Genomic DNA, 19,460 nt, shown 5'->3' with positions numbered 1-19,460 from the left:
CCCCTCTTCTCTTCCTCATCTGCCCCTTGTTCCAGCTCTACATTCCTCACAGAACCCCAGTCCCAGGCCCCAGGGTGGGCGGCACTTGCCATGCGGACTTCCAGCCACCTGTTGGCTGCCGTGAGGAAGAGGGAGGCGATGTTGTTGGAGTCAGTATATTCTAGAAGCTTCTGCTGGAACCGGGCCTCATATCTGGAGGGTGAACAAGATGTGAGGAAACAAGGTGGGGACTCACCTCACTTACAGAGGGCTCTCGGCAGCCCCCAAACAAGCCAGCTCTTAGGTTGACCTCACACACGGTCCCTGCCTCTGTCTACCTCTCTCCTGCTTCTGGCCCACGGGAGTATGTCAGATCCCTAACAGGTGTCCTGTATTTCTTTCTACAGGTACACAGCTTATTCTTTCAAAATCACAGAGGGTGTCCCCACCAAGAACATCAATGGCATCCAGGATTGAGAAGCACCTCCTCGGCAGGGGCCAGCCAGAGTCAGCTTATCTCCTGCCACCACTATGCAGCATACAGGGTTCATGGCAACATCTCCCACCCAAGCTTGGCTCACTTCCTTTTATCACCTAGAAGCTTTCTCTCTTGATCTTTACAAATCTAGTCCCTTCTCAACTCTCAGGCCTGACCTTTACTGCCCTCTCCTCAGAGATACCTTCTCTGGCTCCTCCCTTCCCCCCAGTGGCCACCTCCTTCAGACCTAGAAGTATTTGTTTAATAATGAGCAAAGGGACCATGAAAAGCCATCTTGACAACCAAACTCAGAGACTCAGAGGGGCCCCCCATGCCTTGTTGGACATACGTTTACTCCTGAAACTGTTTGTTCTACTGGACTTATTTCCGGGCAGAGGACATGCATCTGAGGATGATAAAGTGCATCTCCGAGGGGTGGGGAGTGTGCACTGCACAGCCAAGTCGTGGATTTGTGTGGGTGGGTGACAGGTCTGAGGTGAGTGTGAATCTTGGCACGAGAAGGATTTGAGTAAGCGCATGTTGATATGTGTGTGTGAGTGCATGTGTGCCTGAAGAAGGTGAGGAGGGGTGTATGGGGGTCTCAGGGCCTGTGTGCATGACAGAGAAGTCGAGGCAGGTGACAGTCGTGCCAGAGGACTGGGAAAGAGCTCCACAGCAGTGTAAACCCAGACTGGCATCCAAACCCCATGAGCATCAGAATAGAATCACAGCAGTTTCTTCATGGGCTGACATCGCGGGGACACTGATGTTCAACATGGACTGCGGGCCTCTGGGCCACACCGAGCCCAGTGCAGGGCACTGTGGAAACGCTGCTGGCCCTGTCCCAGCCTGCACCACTCTGTACGGACCTGCCTCCTCTGGGCTTCTCAGTCACTTCCTCCAGACTTGGCTTTTGCCTGGCGGGCCCAAGAAGTGCTTATGTGATGATAAACAATGCAAAGCTGTCTTGACACCACTGCCCAGGGCAGAGCAGCCTGGGTTTTAAGTTCACACCTATGTCACGTGGCCATTGTGAGGATGACTGTTAGTCCAGTATTTAGCCTTGGCATTCCACCAGTGTGAAGTCGATAACGCTAGTTAGCTTCCACTGGGGTAGACTTGTGGGCTAAAGCTAAATTAGACACATACAGCAGTGATTAAAAGTCTTCAACTCAAAATCACCACGATGAGCAGGGTGTGGACTGGGCAGCAGGTCCGTGGCTGACCACGGGCTCAGTCCGAGCCCTGGCCTTGGTCTGAGGCTGTGACAGGGCTGGAATCTGCTCAGAAGTCTAGCCCACTTATAAAGCCAGTCTGTGGTGCCAGAGCTCAGTCCAAGGGCTTCTGGACACCAGTTTCAAAACTTGAAGCCGAGGCTAGGCCCAAAGATGAAGCAACTCAGCTGGGAGCCGAGGCTGGAGCCCTGTGGCGGGCTTCGTTTGGGGCTTCTATGTGGAGATGTGCGTGTTTGTGAGGGGTGGGGGTATGCAGCCTGGGCACAGCTCTGTACTGCTCCCCTCAGATGACATCTGAGAGGTGATTCCCACAGGCCTGTTTATCTCAGGAGCAAGTACGGTCTGTGCCAAAGCCCAGGACACCCCACCTAGGACTGATCTTGGATATCCTGGGAGGGGCAGAGATGAAGGTCTCCTTGGTCCTTAAGTCCTAGGGTTGCTCCTGACAGGGCTTAGTGTCACATGGCTATTGTCATGCAGCTGTGCTGTTCTAAAAATAACCTGTTGTCACCCTCGGGGTTAGGCTTGGAGATGAGAGCCAAGCTGTGTGGTCAGGGGTCTCTGTGCTGGCTGGGAGGGGACGGAGGCTGCAGGAGACCCAACCACTGCTTGATTGTGAGCAACAAGGGTCTTCTCTAGTCCCTGAGAGCCTCAGATGCTCCCAACACTCAGTGCGGTGAGGCGGTGCCAGGGACCTTGAACTTTCCGGAAATTCCCCTGGGTGGGTGAACTCTCACCTGTCCCAAGCCACAGCTCTGTAACTAAGATCCCTCCCTAGCCACATTCCTTCAGTGCTCCCAAAGCACGTGTCCCCGTGTCTGGCAGAGCAGTGGTCACAGGGCCTGTGGGGAATGTAAATGCCTCTGGGGCTGCAGCCCATCGGACACATCTCCAGTGCCCGGCACTGGTTCAGTGGAGCTCAGTGTGTCAGAAAGCCGGGCTTTGCGGGGGCATTTCCCAGAGAGGTCAGGTGACTGCTCAGTGTCTCAGTTTCCCCATCACGCTCAGTACTGAGGGTCACAGTGCAGAATGGACAGAAAAGGCACTCAGCACGGTGTCTGGTGGCAGAACACAGGGCCTCAGGGCTGGCTCCAGGTGTAAGGGCCTTTGCAGTATGGCCAGATTCGTCCCAAGCTGCTTAGTCAGGTCCTGCCTTTGTACAGAGGCCTACAGCTTGTCTGCAAGGCTAGGATTCTACATCTGGAGTCCACATGGCCTGTCCCTGCTAATGGACATTGCCCAAGACCTAAGGTGTGATTCAGACGGGTATGCTCTGGGCCTTCCTAAGTAGGCTCCTTTGACTTGAGTCTCATGACCTGTGACCCCGAGGTCAACCCCACTCCACTCCTGCATTGGGGGGCCTCTGGGCTTGTACCTGAAGGCACGGATGGTGGTGAGTCCTTCCACAGTTTCAGCAAAGTGTGAGAGCAGAGGGAGCTGCGTCGTGTCATCCAGCTGCTGCAGGTCCCTGTGACCGAGGACAGTGGGTGTTTAGGGGGCAGTTTGCACCCAGCCTCAGCTGGAGTGCAGCTAAGGCCACCAGGCTGGGCAGCCCCGTCTCTTCAGCCTCAGTTTCCCACATGCCCCATCACGCTACTGTGGACATCAAAGATGTTCGTGTAGAGTGCTTCAACAGAGCCCTCGAAGGCCAGGTCCTATCACCCGGGCACTGAGCTGGGGGTGAGGGTGTGACTCCACTTCACAGGTGGACACCCTGAATGTGGGGCAGCTGGCCAAAGGAATAGAAAGGCCAGATTTGAATGTCAATTCCCCATTTCCTAAGAACCACAACAGGCCCCAGGGCATCCTGGGCAAGGATCTAAATATTTCGTTCCTGGGTGGGGAGAGGAGGCTAGAGGTCTCCATGGCAACCAGGGGCCTCCGGCTCCCTTCAGCGATGCATCCTATGCCAGGTAGGCCAGCTGGGACACAAGAAACAGCTTCCTTAGACACTGTTCCAAGAGCCAGGTTTCAGGAATGGGGCAAACATGTCTTCCTTGGCAGAGAGATGAACTTTGTGGGACAGCTTGCACTACAGCGTGTGGAGACAACCTGAAGCGCACAGTATGGTCTAATGTTTGGAAAGACACTGTCATTTTGCTAATGCCAATGCAGAATGTCCCCTCTGGGTGGTCAGAAATTCTGGGTCATTCAGACAAAAAAGCCATTTATATCACCGCTGAGTCTTATGGGTAAGTGATTAGGGTAAAAATGCATTTAAACATAATGATTATTGTTGCCAAGCAGTATTTTGACTCTTGTTTCTTATCAACTATATGCACTTGGGAAAAGTACTTAACTTTTATGAACATTGCCTGCAGTAAAAAAAAAGTACACTCTGTATCACAAATAAGTACACATGCTTACAGACCAAAGCAGAGATGTTATAAATATTGTCTGATAATTTATGTTATAGATCAAATAGAATGCGCATATACACACACATGCATGTGTATGGAAACACGTATACACATGTATGCTTACCGATATTTTATGGTGTTGGGAATGAAACGCAATGCCTGGAGCATGGTAGTCAAGTGCTCTCCCAACCCACTCCTAATTACCTCACTATTCTACCTTACTGTTTTTAACACGCTAATTATGAATCAGGATATTGATTCAATGATGGTTGTAATTGGCAGTGTGAGTAATTGTGGCCTAGAAGGCCTTTTAAGTTTTCATTCTAATTTTTTGAATCAATGAGTTTAACAGAATCACTCTTAGGAAGAACTCTCTAGAGAGTATTCGAGAATACTCTTGAGTAGGAAAGATGGGTGTGTGTTCGTGTGCGGTGTGTCCTAACCTCACAAGGGCAGATGTGACCCATGAGAGTGGCTGCCAGAGCCCCACTCCATCTCAGGTCTCCCACCAGACAGAGACCAGCCTGATTCCTAAGTCAGCATGGGCCCTGGGATCGCACAGTTCTCACGGGGAGCATTTGGGACAGATGAATGAAGGGTGTAAATGTGCAGTTACCCGGCCCCAGCAATTCCATTCCTGACCTCATCGCCCAAGGAAACAATTGAGATATGAACTGCGGAGCGCATGCTGACAGATGGTATGTAGGAGAGGCATTTCCTCCATTTCTATTGGTTATTTCTAATTCCAACTCTGGGGAAACACGTCTCTATCACTTTTATGATGACGATTCTGGCCAGGGCCCCAAACCGCCATGGTCAAGGACCTCCTGTCCCTGTCCCCACGCCTCCACCCGCCAGGCCAGGAATGCTGCTGTCACCTGGATGCCACCCGGAAGTACTTCTGGATGAAGTAGCAAATGACAGCTAGAGGTAAGAGGGCCACGAGGAACACAGGCGTGACATAGGAGATGACAGTCAGGGCGGAGACGCAGAGCAGGGTGGACCGGCTCAGACACTCCAGCGTGGACGGGATGTGCTGAGGAGGCGGGGAGACAGCGGGGACGTTTCGGTATTAAACGGTTTGTCTCTGGTTTTACTGCAGGTTCCTAGTGTATCTGTCCAGCTACCCTGCAAGCTCTCGGACAGCAGCACTCAAGACTGCTTTCTCACCATCTAGTAAGATAAGTCAATAAAGGAGATAGGCTGACCCAAGTGAATACTGAGAATATCTTGGAACCTTTCTGAATGAGCTAGGGAAACCCTGAATGGAAGCCAGAAAGACCAGGTCTCCCTTCAGACTTATGAAGCTCTCAAGGGAGGCCCCAGACCCTGGGGCAGTGTCCGTCAGATAGGGACACTGGGCTGTGATCACCTGTGCAGGGGCCAGCATCTGAGAGGGAAAGTTCCCCGGGTCCCAGAGAAAGCATGCACAGTCAGTACCTGGTCAATGGTGTTACAGTCAGATGAAAATCTGTTGAGGATACTCCCCAGGGGTGTAGTCTCAAAGAACCTAGGAGGCAAGCAGAACCATTGTTGGTTGGTTAAGTTTGTTCATGGGACCAGGGCAGCTATTTGATTGAGATGTCTCTAGAACTATCTGTTTCCGAGGAGCAGTTGCCTTTGTGCGTCTACAAGTATCTGGCTTCTGTCCTTGAGAATTCCTACAGCTTCTCAAAAATGGTGTTGGCTTTTATTCACCTCCCTCACCCACAGGTGATCGCTGATACCCTCCTCGGCCTGACTCACTTGGCAACTGTTCCCTTGGGACACAGAGTCCTCTCCCAGGAGAAGAGGTCCCTGGGGACAGCCTGTCAGCTGGCTGACAGTGAGAGGCTATGCTGGCTGTCAGCACTCTGGCTGTGACCTAGAGTTGGCCCAACCCAAACAGAGAGCTTCTAAACTTCAGACTGGGGGAGAACAGAGGATAAGCCAACAAGGCTGTCACATCCACAGGCCACAGAGACAAAGCTGGGAGTGTACGTGTAGCCAGGTGGGGGGCAGCGATGAAGTAGAGTACCGGAGGTCCGGAAGCCATGAGACCAGGTAACCACTACGCCTATGTGGTGCCTGTCAATCAGGTGTGACGTCATAGGTTCCCGACACCTGCCACATTTAGGGTTCTGCTCCGTCTCATTAGGGCAATTTGAACATATAATCCTGCTTCCAGTGCTAGAAAATGCAGGCTGCAGGGGGAGGGGAGAGGGGAGACTGAGGAACCTGTGGGCTGAGATGGACAGATTACACCACCTAGGGAAGGGAATTAACCTTTACCCGAAACCTGCAGATGTTCATGTTGAAGGCTGATGTGACCACCGGGTGAGCCAATCATGTAAAATACTCACAAGGTCAGCTGACTAAATGTCAATTCTCCCCGCTTCTTTCATAAGGACACTTCTACACACACTGGCTTGAAGTCACCCCACACGCCTGTGACAGAGGTCACCTGTGCTCATCTTACAGATGGGGGATTTTGGACTCAAAGCATAGTGACCTGTCCTGGTGTGGTCGAGTCTGGTGTACCTCATGGGGGCCAGGATGATGCGGTTGAGCAGGCTACGGTGCAGCCTCTTGGCCACCTTCAGTCCCGTCCACTCCACAGTGACAGAGGTGACAAGGCACAGCACGATGCCCAGGCTGCAGAGCACGGTGAAGACCATGGCATAGACAGATTGATCCAGGGCACATTCCTAAATGGGGGGAGAGCGAGAGGGTCCCGGGGCTGTATGTGGGCTCAGCCCTCCCCCCCTCCTCTCTGCCAGCCCTGCGGGAGGCTGCAGTCCTACCTGGCTGAGGGAACAGTTCCTGGCAGCAGGGCTCAGGACCAGGGCACTGTCAGTCCACTTGGCCAGCCAATAATCGATGGCCACCAAGACCATGTGCTTGAAGAGCTGGGAGAAGACGAGCAGGGACAGGAGCAGAATGCCAGCAGAGGACAAATACTTAGTGCAGGCTCGCCACGGGATCTTCGCTCGCTGATGCAGCACCGACGATAAATTATCATCTTCCTCGCTCTCGGCCGCCTCCTCTGTAGGTCACAAGAACCCACCCTGTAGCTGCCCAGATCACAACCCTCTGCAGGTGAACCAGGGGACAGCTTATTCCCACTGAGAGATGGGAAAGCATGCAGAGAAAAGAAGGCTGCTTAATCAAACCACACTACCCCACCACGCCCAGAACCCTGGGCTTCAGTCTCTCTGTGTGTGACGGTTAACACTGCCAACTAGAATCGTCGGTAAGACAAGCCACTTGGCAAACTGAGAAGGATTGTCTACAATAGGTTCATGGAGGTGGGAAGACCTGCCCACTGTGGGTGGTGGCATTCCATGAGCCGCAATCCTAAACTGAATAAAAAGAAAGCGAGCTGAACATTCATGGCTCTCTGCTTCCTGACTGTGGGCACAGTGTGATCATCATCCTCGCCGTGATGGACTATATCCCTAGACCTGCAAGCCTCGACGAACCTTTCCCAAGGTTGCTTCTTGTCAGGTATTCTGACACAGCTCATTGTGGGTGTTAACTGCACTCCCAGGCTGGTGGTCCATACCTTCCTCCTCTTCCTCATCCAGTAGAAAGCCATCTTTGGAGGACATGGCACGGGGCAGGCCCTGAGGTGGCTCTGAGGCTTTCCTCTCCATGACTGTTTCCTGAAAGACAGATGGAGCCTCGCCAGTGTCTTCAGGGAGTGCTTGTGGGGAAGGAGAGGTTGGGAACAACTACTCTAGCGGTGACTGCCTTACAGGCTGTCTCTACCCTGGGGAGGGGACACACGGACACATGCTCATCTTGCCAGAATTAATCTATTCTCTTTATTAACTAACAGCACCCCACTATCTCAGAGGGGGATATTCTGTGTGTGTGTGTGTGTGTGTGTGTGTGTGTGTGTGTGTGTGTGTCTGCCTGTCTGTCTGTGTGTGAAGAAGTCTATGTAGCCCAGAGCAGCCTTGAACTCTCCATCCTCCTGCGTCATCCTCGTCATCCTCCCCAGTCTAGGATTACAGGTGCACACCACCACATCTGATTCTCCCATTTTTTTTTGGCCTCTGAGATGTAAGCAACTCAGGTGGACACTTGACTCTGGACTGGCTAACCCTCCCATTCCGCCATCCCTGCTGTAATGATCCAATCGGGGCAAGCCCATGACTGGATGAACGAGAAGGGAAGGCCAGGGCTGCTGATACAGTGTGGCTGCTGGGAGATTGGGTCTGACTGCAGAGCAGTGGGCAGAGACAGACACAGAATCCTGGTGGTGGTGCCGTGATGAGTGATGCCACAGCTCTCCTGGGACTTTCTGGTTTCCTGAACCAACGATTCCTTACCACCCCCACCTTTTCCTTTGTTTAGCTAGTCTGAGCTGGTTTTCTGGAGCCTTTTAGCAGCTAAATGGCATCTGAACATCTGTGTACAGCTGATTCTGTCCTGGGTCCCTGCACAGATGACAGCTCTGCCCTGGTAGAGCAAGTTCAAGACAACCCTACACCTGTCCTTTTGGAAACTTCCTGGGGGTGGTGAGGACAGGCGGGCCTGTGAGTTCAGAGCCTAGTAGACCTATCTGGGGACGGCTGCCTGGCCCCCATTCTCACCTTCTCCAGCTCCTGGTCTTGCCGGTTCATGAGGGTCTTCCAATGCTCAAAGAGCTGGCACTCAGACCTCTGGAAGTCCTTGAGCGTCCCCTCCCTCTGAATGGTGCCGTCCTTCATAGCAATGATCTGCCAAGGCGGCCACAAAATAGGTTTGTCTAGCTTAGAGGAGTCCAAGACCGAGGGACGGCCACCTTGATCCACTGCACCGTGCAGTCTGGTAACCTGCCCACACCAACATCTTTCTCAGAGGGTGCCTTTGCGGAGCTAACGAGTGTACCTTGGCCAGGATTGGCAGGTTACCCACAGGACCTCACCAGCATCAGTTTCCAGATGCTGAGCAAGCCAACAGCATGCTATCCTGAGCTGCTCCTGGTGGCAGGTTCTATCAATTGTGGTAGCATGCATGTTAATCTAAGCAGGTGTGGCTGTGCCCTTTTGGAGTCCAGAAAACTCTGTATTTGAAGCACCCAATGGCACTATTAAGTAGAGCCAGTTTTAACTGGCACCCATCCCATACTGGGGTCCTGTGCACAGGTACCTCATGGAACAGGCACCTCCATGTCTGCCTTACCAGACTGAGGATTGTTCTCAACTACAACCACGTTGTTTTCTGAAGCCGTTTTGCCTGTTCAGAATTTTTTTTTTTTTTATTTTTCATAGTGGAGGAGGCTCTCATGCCACAAGGAAGATTTATTTAGAGAGAAATTAATTAACAGGCATATTTGGCTCAAACGTGAAGCTCAGAGAGGGTCTCAGATTGTGGCTGCTGTCCAGGAAATTTTTGATATAGGAGTAGGCAGGTGGTCCATTATCTTTATCTTACCATTAAGTGACTCGCAGTGGGGTGGAGAGTAACTATGTCCTACTTATTGAGGAACAGGGTGGGGAGGTCAGTCAGCATGGGGTTCACAACACCATGTTCTGTGGGAGTGTTGTCTGCAGACTACGGCCACTGTTCCTTCTGCATCTCCCATGAGGCTCCACTCCCCTCATCCCGGAGGGCCAACAGCCTGGGGAATTGGCTCTCCCATCTAAACAGGAGTATCCACAGCCAAGGCAAGCTGGCTGGGCAAGGCTAGCCTAGGGACACCAGAAGGGAACTAAGCCAGGCAGGGAATGTCTGCAGGCCCAGGGGACACCAAGTCTCTGGACTATAAGTATCTCCTTGCCTACACCAAACACCCAGGACTGTGTCTTGTGCAATGTGGCTATCAGCCATTGCTGTTGGGTCATATGACTGATTCTGTTGAAGGTCACATGCACACACACACACACACACGCACACATGCACAGACACCACTCCACAGCCTTTTCCCTTGCGGTCCCTACCCAGTCCGCATGAGGTAGGTACTGTAGCTTGTGTGTCACCAGGACCACTGTCCTCTTGTCATCCCGGAGCAGCTCAAGGATGCCGGCCTGCATCAGGTGGTCACTCAGATGGATATCCAAAGCTGAGAAAGGGTCATCCTGAGAAAGACGATAGAGAAGGTGTGTGTGGGAATAGGTGGAGGTGAGCAGAAGTCTCCAGAGTTCTAGCAAAGCTGATCTAGGTACTGACACCAGTTAGCTTTGTGGCCTTGGACCACCCACCTAACTTCTCTGGGGCTCAAATGTCTTACCTACCACCCTTGAACAGACCTTATCAGTTCACTTCTGGTCCTGAGCCCATCCATGCCTACCCGCCTGGACTCCTCAGTGCAGTGCCCCAGGCCTCTCCAGTCTGCTCAGCCGCCCCTTTTTAGCTCCACTTCTCACCTGTCATTCCCAAGCTTCCTCCATTCCAGGTTGCCAGTGAGCCTGTCACCCTAGCCTTTGCCCGATCTGTTCCTTCTGTGTGACACGCTGTTCTGCCTTCTGCAAGGTGAACTGCTTTCCACCCACCACTCACCCAAGCATGAGTCCTTCTGTATCTTGCCCCCATTAACTCCTGTGTCCCATCCTCTCTGTCCCATGGACAACCCTGTGCAAAGCCAGATCTGATCATCTGTACACCCCTGCTTGCAAGGTCCCCAGAATCTCATACTCAGAGTCTGTGCCTGTTACCGATGAACTTAATGAACAGAGGAAAGAAACCACTGGACTCTTATCCACAGCTGTTTAAATATCAGGTGACACCCTGGATGACCTAGAACTTCCTAAATTGCTGAGTGTGTGTCAGGTCTAAAACTTACACATGAAGCATCACTGGTGAGGAGAGCTGTGTGTGTTCTGGGGTTGGGGAACAGAATAAAGTCAGGATCAGAGATCTGAGGTTGCTTGTGTCTTTATCTAAATGCCCCGTTTCCATTTTGTTTAATTGACTCAAGGCTCTCTTTCCAGGAAGCCCTCCCTGATCATGCTGTCCATCACAGCTGTCTTGTTGTCTGGGCCACACAGCTTAGCCCCGAAACAGCTATATTTCCTGCATGTATGTGAGTCGGTCTCCCTAATCAAACTTCAAATCTTCAAGGTCAAGGGCTGGGTCTTAAGATCCTTCAGTATCAACCAAGGCACAGGACACAGAGCTCAGCATGAGGTGGACAAGTTTTATCTCGTGTTTGACTCTAGAGTGCTGTGTTGAGAAGGGTCCTGAGGCCAACTTGAGTTCCCTAGAGAAATAGCTCAGTAATTAGCAGTGTCTAACCTGAGCACAAGCTGGGAAGTGGTGCCACATACTCCATGTGTTTGCATGCTGACAGTTGGGGCTGCCCCTTTGTCCTTTAGAGAGGTGGTCTCTAACCACAGCTTGCCTCCTCTCAAAGTGATTGGAAGACTCAATGAGAAGTCCATAATGGGTTATTAGCACTGTTCTTGCCTGCCTCAGTTTCTCTGTAAATAAGATAAAGGTTTATATTTCTAGCAGGTGAGGTTTGTTCCTGGTTAGGGAGGTTGTTTGATGATGATGATGATGAATATTAGGAAACCAGGCAGTCAGAGGTGAGGGCCCAAGGGAAACTTCAGCTGGAACACTCACCAAGAAGACAACATTGGTGTGCTGGTAGAGGGCCCGGGCCACACTGATTCGCTGACGCTGACCACCAGACAAGTTGATACCCTGCCGTCAAAGGAGAGGAGAAGATCATGCCCTCAGCCCTTCAGGCTCTCACTGTGCACTTGGGGCTCTATGAGGAGATGAAGTCACCCCCAGATTGGGATGGCTGACCTCTCCCATCAGCCAGGGTGCTGTGTAAATATTCCTCCAAACTGAAGCATTCTCTCCTGGATGGAGAAAGGGGACTTTTAAGACTCAGGCAGCTAAGGAACCTTATGGTATTCAGGAAGTAAGGAAGACTCACAAGGTTCAGAAAGCTCCTGAAACTTACAAGACCCAAGGTTGTAACAGCAGAAGCAATTGATACAGAGGAGAGACTCCAAGTGGCCACACTGGAGTAAGTTGTGCAGGATGCTGCAGGAGAGCAGCTTTTGTGAGTTATTACCATGTTGGAGTGGGCTTTGGGTGGTACAGTTGCCTTTTAGCCACTCATACTTTCTCAATTCACTCCAAAAGACTCACAGGCTCATTAAGACAGACTTGGATGGAACTGGTTGTTTTTTTTTTTAACCTGTTCTTGGTGCCCTATCTGGTGTGGACAGAGATTTCTTTATGTCTCACCAGAAGTCACACAATTCAGGACAATGGTCATCACAATTTCATACTACTGGAAGCTCTTCAGCCCTTTCCTTTGTCCAATTTCATCATTCATTCTTCCTAAGAAGGACCTCAGGGGACAGTGGGTAAAGAGCAGGATTGGGGGCTGCCACTAACCCGTTCCCCAATCTGAGTCTGGTCTCCGTGGGGCAGGATGTCTATGTCGGGCTGCAGGGAGCAGGCTTCAATGACCATCTTGTACCTGGAGAGTAAGGGCAGGGGATTGGCTTACGAGCCTGATCAAAGTGGGGCCTCAGTCCTTGTATGGTCATTAGCCTGTGGGTTGCTGGGCCCCAGTGAGTGATGGCTTCAATGCACTTCCTGCCTCGTGCAAGCAAACACCATGAAAAAGCTAAGATCAGCGCTCACACAGCCTGGGGCAAGTCAAATATTTGCAGGATGAAATTGTGTGGGAGCAAATAGGCTGAGTGAGGGAGGAGAGGGGGCTTATGGTCCCCGAGCAGTGGGAAATGCTGCAGCCGGAGCTCATGCTGGGGCACCATCTGGGAAAACCACTGCTGATTGTTTGGAGGTGGTAATGACGATGGCCCATCAAATATTTGCCTAGCCTGCTCTTCTCTTTTCTGGCCAGCTCTTAGCCTGAGCAGGTGCCAGCCAGCATCCATGGAGACTTTAGAGTTTCTTGGTGACACATGTCCTTAGGCAGCTTTGGATTTGACACCCATCTCAGTAATTAACTGGCTGGCCTTGGGTAAGTTAGTTACGCTTCAGAACTTTGCTGCTTCTCTCATCTGTAAAATGGGCATAAGAGTCTTGCTGTGTCAGGGACAAGCACATGCATGAAGAGCCTGGCACCGTTCCGAGGAACTGCTAAGTGGTCAGTGGACGCTGGCGATGACTGTCATCGAGGAGCGTTGTGGTGTGTGTGTGGGGGGACTGGGCCTGGTAGTGGGGAACTGCAAGGTTAACCATGCCTAGCTCATGGGAAGAGACTGCTGGAACCCAGGTACATCTGGATCCTTTCCAGATGGATTAGATGGTACTGGCTGGACTCCAGGATGTCCACAAGGGCCAGGACCACACCTACCCCTCCCCAGTCTCCCCCAGAGGCGATTACCGCTGCTTATTGAAGGGACTCTCGAAGGTGATGTTCTCCTCCACAGTGGCATTTAGCAACCATGGTTTCTGAGACGCGTAGGCCACGGGGCCTCTGCTCCTAGAACAGACTGGTGGTGAGGGTGAGGCTCTTCCTCAGGGCTCATTCTCAGAGCAACTGTCAGGCCAACCAATGGTGTAGCAGGGACAAGGGAATGGATGTACTGAGTAGCCAGGTCACGTGACAGAAAGCTTCGATGGGTATTATGTAACTAAGTCATGTTCTTTCTGGTGGTCTCAATCCCCTAAAAAGATTTCTAGTTCCCTCCAACCCCACTCTGTGCCTCTAATCTCAGGGACCCAGTCTGAAACCACACATGAGGGCCTGGGTACAGCCAGACTTGGGAACCTCACTGTGTGACCACATGGGTATATGAGGAGACCCAGGATTTGGCTCATTTAGAAAGGAGAATGGGGGAGGGTCCCCATGACATAGGCTTTTGGAGGAAAATCTCCCAGGTTGAAGAGACCCGATAAAACCTCTGTGGGCATGGTTACATCTGGACACCAAGCAGTGTTCTGAGGCCTAGCAGAAACCCTAGAGTCCAAGCCTCAGGTGGCTATGTACACAGGACTCTCATCCCCCTACATTAGGCTTCACCAGCCCCATCTCAACTCTGAGGCAAGGAGGATCCCCAGGTGCCACCAAACCAAGCAATTCCTTAGCCCAGCTCCCTTACTCCCTCAGCAGCTCTGGACCCCACAGAGAGGACATTTTTACAGATCACATTCAGTGTGTTGTAGTTTCCAAAGCCCTTCCTTCCTACCCCTTCACCCCAGAAGTTGCTGAGAACGAACAAGTGTGAGATGCAGAGTTATGGCGACTTCCGGGCCACAGCAGAGCACAGAGCTCTTCCTGGAACCTGCAGCTGTTCCCAGGGCTCGATGGCTCCACAGCTCCTGGACCCTTTTGAGGAAGCCTGCCCGTCAGGCATGTACTCTTAGCACAGGTACCTGACGTCCGAGTCAGCTGCTGTCTCCCGCTCTGGGCTGCTGCAGAGGGGAAAAGAGGCAGGTCAGCACCCCTACCATGGGCTGGGCCCCCCATGGAGATTTCCAGCTCCTTCAAACCCTGCCTCATGCTTCTGCAAGCCCTGGCACCCAGTTGGCAGGCACATATGGGGCTCTAGATGTTGTGAGCCTGGCAAGCTGTACTACCTGACCACGTTGGTGTGTGAAGAGACCCAGTACTTGGTTCATTTAAGGGGAGACTAGGGGGAGGAGGGCCCATGAGAGGGGGGACTCCTGGATCAGAGGAGTACCCTGGTGAACTTTTTAGCCTCAGCCTTGAATCTAGGTTCAAATGAGCAAGCCAAAGCCTCAGGCAAACAGGGTTGCACCGAGGGTGCTCTGACCACAGCCATGTTGGGCCAGGCAGTTGACAGAATCTGTACCACGTGGGAAGGAGAGAAGGCTGTGCTGTCTCACTGTACCCATCCATTTCTTTTAGAAATTCTAGACTTCATTGAGCGTATTTAACATGACTCAATTTTTTTGTGTAGTGTGAGGGATGCCCACCTCTACTCCTTACAGACAAAGTTGTTTTTTTCTTATATCCCTACAGCCTTTCAAGAAACATTTTTTTCCAATTATTTGTTTCCTACTACTTTTTTTTTTTTTAATTTAAAGGCAGAGATTCCTATGTCCTAGGCTGGCCTTGAACTCCTGATCCTCCTGCCTTCATCTCCTAGGTGCTGGGATTACAAGTGCACCACCAGCCCTGGCTCCTGACACACTATTGGTGGTTTTTGGTTTACTCTCAAGGTTACAGTCAGCACTGCCACCTAGTTCCAGCACATGGTCACCCCCAACCGACCTTGTGCGATCAGTAGTCACACCCCTTCCTCTGTCTGTCTCAGGCCCCTGGCAAACACTCACTTACGTTTCGACTCTACTGACAAGACTTTATTTGTTTGTTTGTGTGTTTGTTTACTTTTGGCAGTCGGGTCTCATGAAGCCCAGGCTGGCCTCCTATTCCCTCTGTAGATGGTCTTGAACTTCTGATCTTCTTGCCTCTAGATCACAGGTGTGCAAAACCATACCTGGTTGATGTGTTTCTGGGGATTGAACCCAGGACTTTGGGTATGGTGGGCAAGCACTCTACCAACTGAGCTGCATCTTCAGTCTGGGCAATTTTTTTTTCTTCTGTAAGAAACTGTTTTGATTGACTTCAGTGACAATCATTATAATTTTTATTTTTTGGTTGTGGTTGTTGTTTGTTTTAGAGACAGGTTCACACCATGTAGACAAGACTGGCCCTGAACTCACAGCAATCTGCCTATATCTGCCTCCTGGGTGCTGCAATAAAGGTGTGTACCACCATGCTCCTCTGATCATAGCATTATGATACCACAGATGACAGATACCTGTGCATGTATGTGACCCTTAGACGGGTACAAAGCATTGCCACGTCTAAGGATTTTTTCTCCACTCTGCAAACCACGTTTTGCCTTCATTGAAACTGCATGGCTTAGCCTCATGCCTCTGAGAACATGTAACCACACAATCTTGGATTCACACTTAGCATTCTCACCCACAGCCCCGCCACCCCACCCATGCCAACCCTGTCCCAAGGTGATACCTGGGGTCCTCTCCCTCGCTGTCTGCAAGGCTGCTGGGTCAAAGAGAAAGATGAACACCAGTTAGTCCCCATGCCTCCCATCACACTGGAGCTTCATGGAGAAGCAGTCTCCACTCCTCCCACCTCCCACCAGTTCCTGGGGCCCAGGTGGCTTCCTTGATGCAGAACTGACTCATGTCAATCTTCTCACCTGGCTGAGTACCCTCCACACAGCATAGACTCAGCTGGTGCTCTTGCCATTGACCTGGGGCAGCCATGAGGCTGGCTGGGCACCAAGGTGGTTTTTACCCAAGACAAGTGAGCTCAGGGAGGGAATGACTTCCCACAGTTGCCACCACTGCATGTAGAGATGCAGAATCTGAAGGCAGATTAGAAATAAGTGGAGCAACTGTCTTTAAAAAGGAGAAAACATCTATGTGCATGGCAGGTGGTTGGAACGGAGGTTGTCTTTAACCTGTCAGTGCAGGGAGGCAAGTCCTCTCACAGTGGGAGGCGCCTTTGGAAAACAGTGATCTGAATCTTGGGGCCAAGTTTTCCTGTTATCTTTCTCCTGTCCCAGCTCAACACCTCTCAACCTTCCAGCGGCAGCTTCCACCATTGAAATGTTCACTTGTGACCTACACATGTGGTAAAAACACCTTCTCTGCATCCATGCAGGACTTTATGATCACAGTGACTATATTAGTAATACTTTTAGACAGGGCCTCATGCAGCTCAGACTGACTTCAAATTTGCTCTGTAGCTGAAGATGACCTTGAACTCCTGACCTCCCTGCTCCCACCTACTTACCTAGGTACTATAGCCTGTCCCACCACATCCAGTATCTTATTTTAATAATGCCGAAGACAGCCTTCGTGTATTGATCTTTTATGAGTACTGATAGGCACTGTAATAGAACGGTCACTTAATTCCTTTTAGATTTATTCTGTTACTTATTTATTATTTATTTTTATATATGGGTATTTAGCCTGTGTGTAAATATGTTTACCACGTGCATCGCTGCTAACCTGAGGTCAGAAGAGGGTGTTGTATCCTCTAAACTGGGATACAGAATACACAGATGTGAACTGTGACAGATGTGAGCCTCCATGATGGTTATGGGAACTGAACCTAGGTCCTCTGGAAGAACGGCCAAGTCTCTTAACTTCTGAGCTGTCTTCCCACCACATGGAGTTTGTTTGGATTGCTCAACTCCATTTTGCAGATATATTGAGGCTCTGAGAGGCTAAGTAGCTTGTTCAAAGTCACACAACCAGAAAATGACGAAAGCCTGGCAGGTACCTGTCCTGCTCTGGGGCAGGGCCAAACGCGGCCATGACATGTTTATCATCACCAGTCCCTGCCCTTTCCTGTGGGTTTTGCGGTCACTGGCCATCTCCTAACCCCGCCTAACTTAACGTCTCTAATCACCAGACTGTTATAATTGACAATTCACAGACAGATCACTAACATGGGACAGAGAAACCAGAGCTGACAAATCCCTGCTCTGTGCCCACAGCCCAGATGAGTTTTTCTTGGGAGATTTCCTCCAGAGTAGCCAAGGATGTGGTCTGCATCTCCATGGCGTCCCCGAGGACTCAGCCCACCCTCTCAAGCCCTGACTCGGTTCATCTTGATCCTGGCTGCTCAATTAGCCCTCCTAATGGACTGCCTTGCTCTCCATCAGCGCCTGAGTGAGCCTGGCGTGCCCAGTGGGATTTAAAGGCAGGAAGAGCATCTTTTCCAGCCCCCGCAGTGCTTAGCCATGACAGATCTGTAATAAATGGCGCTTGCTAACAGGCGTATTGATCATTAGGGAAGAGAGAGGAGGTTTCTTGCTACTGGACATTCCTATGCACAGTGCCAAGGAGTTTGCACTCATACTCTCACCCTCCAACTTCATCCTGTCCCCATTATACAGATGAGCATACTGAGGCTCAGGGTTACAGAACAGGCTCCATATGACAGAGCCAGAAAGAGGGGAAGCTGGATGCTAATATGGGTTCACTTCCTCTTTCTAATGTAGCCCTAAGATTCTAGCAGGAACCTTACTAAAGCTCTGTGCATATATTTTAAGCTAAAAAGTAAATAATAATACATTTGGCAAGCATGTTCTCTCACTGACTGCTGGAGTGTGTGTGTGTGTGTGTGTGTGTGTGTGTGTGTGTGTGTGTGTGTTGTTTGTACTTGTTCATGCAGTGTGTGCACATGTTGGTGCATGCAGCTAGAGGCCAGAGGTCTACACAGAGTGATTTCCACGGACGCTCTCCACCTTGTTTTTTCAGACAGAGACGCCCACAAGCTGGAGCTCACTGAGGCAGCTGGCCTGGCTGTCCAGCAAACTCTGGGACCCACGTGTCGGCCTCCCGGGTACTGGGATGGTAGAGCACCAGCTTCCTACTGCTCAGCAAGCTCTTTACTGTCCTCTCTCCGAGGTACTCTGCTTCTCTTTGCCTGCGCTCTGAGTGCTAGGCTGCATCAAGACACAAAGCTCACAGTCTGAAGGATGAATCAGATAGACAGACAGACAGACAGACAGGAGTCAGAGGTTACAGGACACCAGATAAAGTACTAGAGAATCTTGAGGAAGATGACGCTGCTTAAGTGGAAGCCCCTCCTCTCTCTCTCCAGACCCCACCCCTGAGGAAGCCCCCCAAGCAGAGGCTCCTCCCCGAGGTTATTTAAGGTCCCCTCCTTGGGAGCAGCCTCATGGTTTCTCCTCGAGGTTTCCCCTCCTCCCCTGAGACCACCGAGAATGCTTTGCTCGGATTAAAACCTGGACTTTAATTCAGCCTGATCTGATTTATTGCGTTGGCAGAGCTACCCACTGCCGGGGATCTTTTACTTATCAGATACACAAAATGAAAAGGACAGGAAACTTGGGGAGATGAGATAGTACCATGTTTTTATCTTTATACTTTCCTAATTTAAGGTACATTTGACGTTTTATTTTTAATTATGTGTATTTGTGTGTCTGTGTACATGTGTGTGGGTACCTACGAAGTCTAGGAAGAGGGTGCAGGATCCCCTGGAATTAGAGTTGTTAGCCTCCAAATGTGGGTGTTGGGAACTGAATTCAGGTCCTCTGCAAGAGCAGAAAACGCTCTTACCTGCTGAGCCATTAATGAAGCCCAGCCCTTAAAGAGCCTCCTTTTGGAATTACAGAATGTAGGCTTGGGGTGGTACCAGGGATTGAATCCAGGCCTTACAAGGTAAGGTAAGTGCTCTACCACTGAGCTACGCCCCCCCCCTTTCATTTTGAGGTGAGGTCTTGCTGAGATGCCCAGACCATACTTGAACTCAGGGGCCTTGAATTTTCCATTCTCCTCCCTTCACCTACCAAGCAAATGGGATCACAGGCTCTCACCAGCAGATCTGGCAGAAAATGTAATTTTTGAGTCATTTGGAAGAGAAGAAATGAGCAACATTTCACAGAGGCTAGGTAAGCTGAACCTCCAGTGGTGGGGAGGATCAAGTCACAGATACGGAAGGATGGGATGGTCGGGTCTTAGAGAGGGATGGGC

General features: G+C 51.0%; 1 protein-coding gene across 3 annotated transcripts in view; it reads right to left on the bottom strand.

The window, feature by feature from the left end:
- Positions 1-19,460, bottom strand: part of Abcc8 (ATP binding cassette subfamily C member 8) — a 74,424-nt gene that overhangs the window by 4,743 nt on the left and 50,221 nt on the right. For 2 of the 3 annotated variants that reach the window (XM_036185062.1, XM_036185079.1), the window contains exons 17-30: positions 15,958-15,990; positions 14,331-14,369; positions 13,339-13,437; positions 12,378-12,462; positions 11,586-11,666; positions 9,962-10,099; positions 8,633-8,758; positions 7,597-7,696; positions 6,836-7,077; positions 6,573-6,739; positions 5,493-5,562; positions 4,931-5,088; positions 3,068-3,160; positions 90-192 (exon numbers count right to left, since the gene is read on the bottom strand). In XM_036185062.1, the coding sequence (XP_036040955.1) occupies positions 90-192; positions 3,068-3,160; positions 4,931-5,088; positions 5,493-5,562; positions 6,573-6,739; positions 6,836-7,077; positions 7,597-7,696; positions 8,633-8,758; positions 9,962-10,099; positions 11,586-11,666; positions 12,378-12,462; positions 13,339-13,437; positions 14,331-14,369; positions 15,958-15,990 (1,534 nt within the window). The remainder of the gene's footprint in view (positions 1-89; positions 193-3,067; positions 3,161-4,930; positions 5,089-5,492; positions 5,563-6,572; positions 6,740-6,835; positions 7,078-7,596; positions 7,697-8,632; positions 8,759-9,961; positions 10,100-11,585; positions 11,667-12,377; positions 12,463-13,338; positions 13,438-14,330; positions 14,370-15,957; positions 15,991-19,460) is intronic. The other variant, XM_036185070.1, reaches the window with a different exon arrangement.

This window comes from Onychomys torridus, chromosome 1 (assembly GCF_903995425.1).
Source record: "Onychomys torridus chromosome 1, mOncTor1.1, whole genome shotgun sequence".
NCBI lineage: Eukaryota > Metazoa > Chordata > Mammalia > Rodentia > Cricetidae > Onychomys > Onychomys torridus.
The sequence above is the reverse complement of the archived record's forward strand: the minus strand, read 5'-3'. Positions and strand labels throughout refer to the sequence as shown.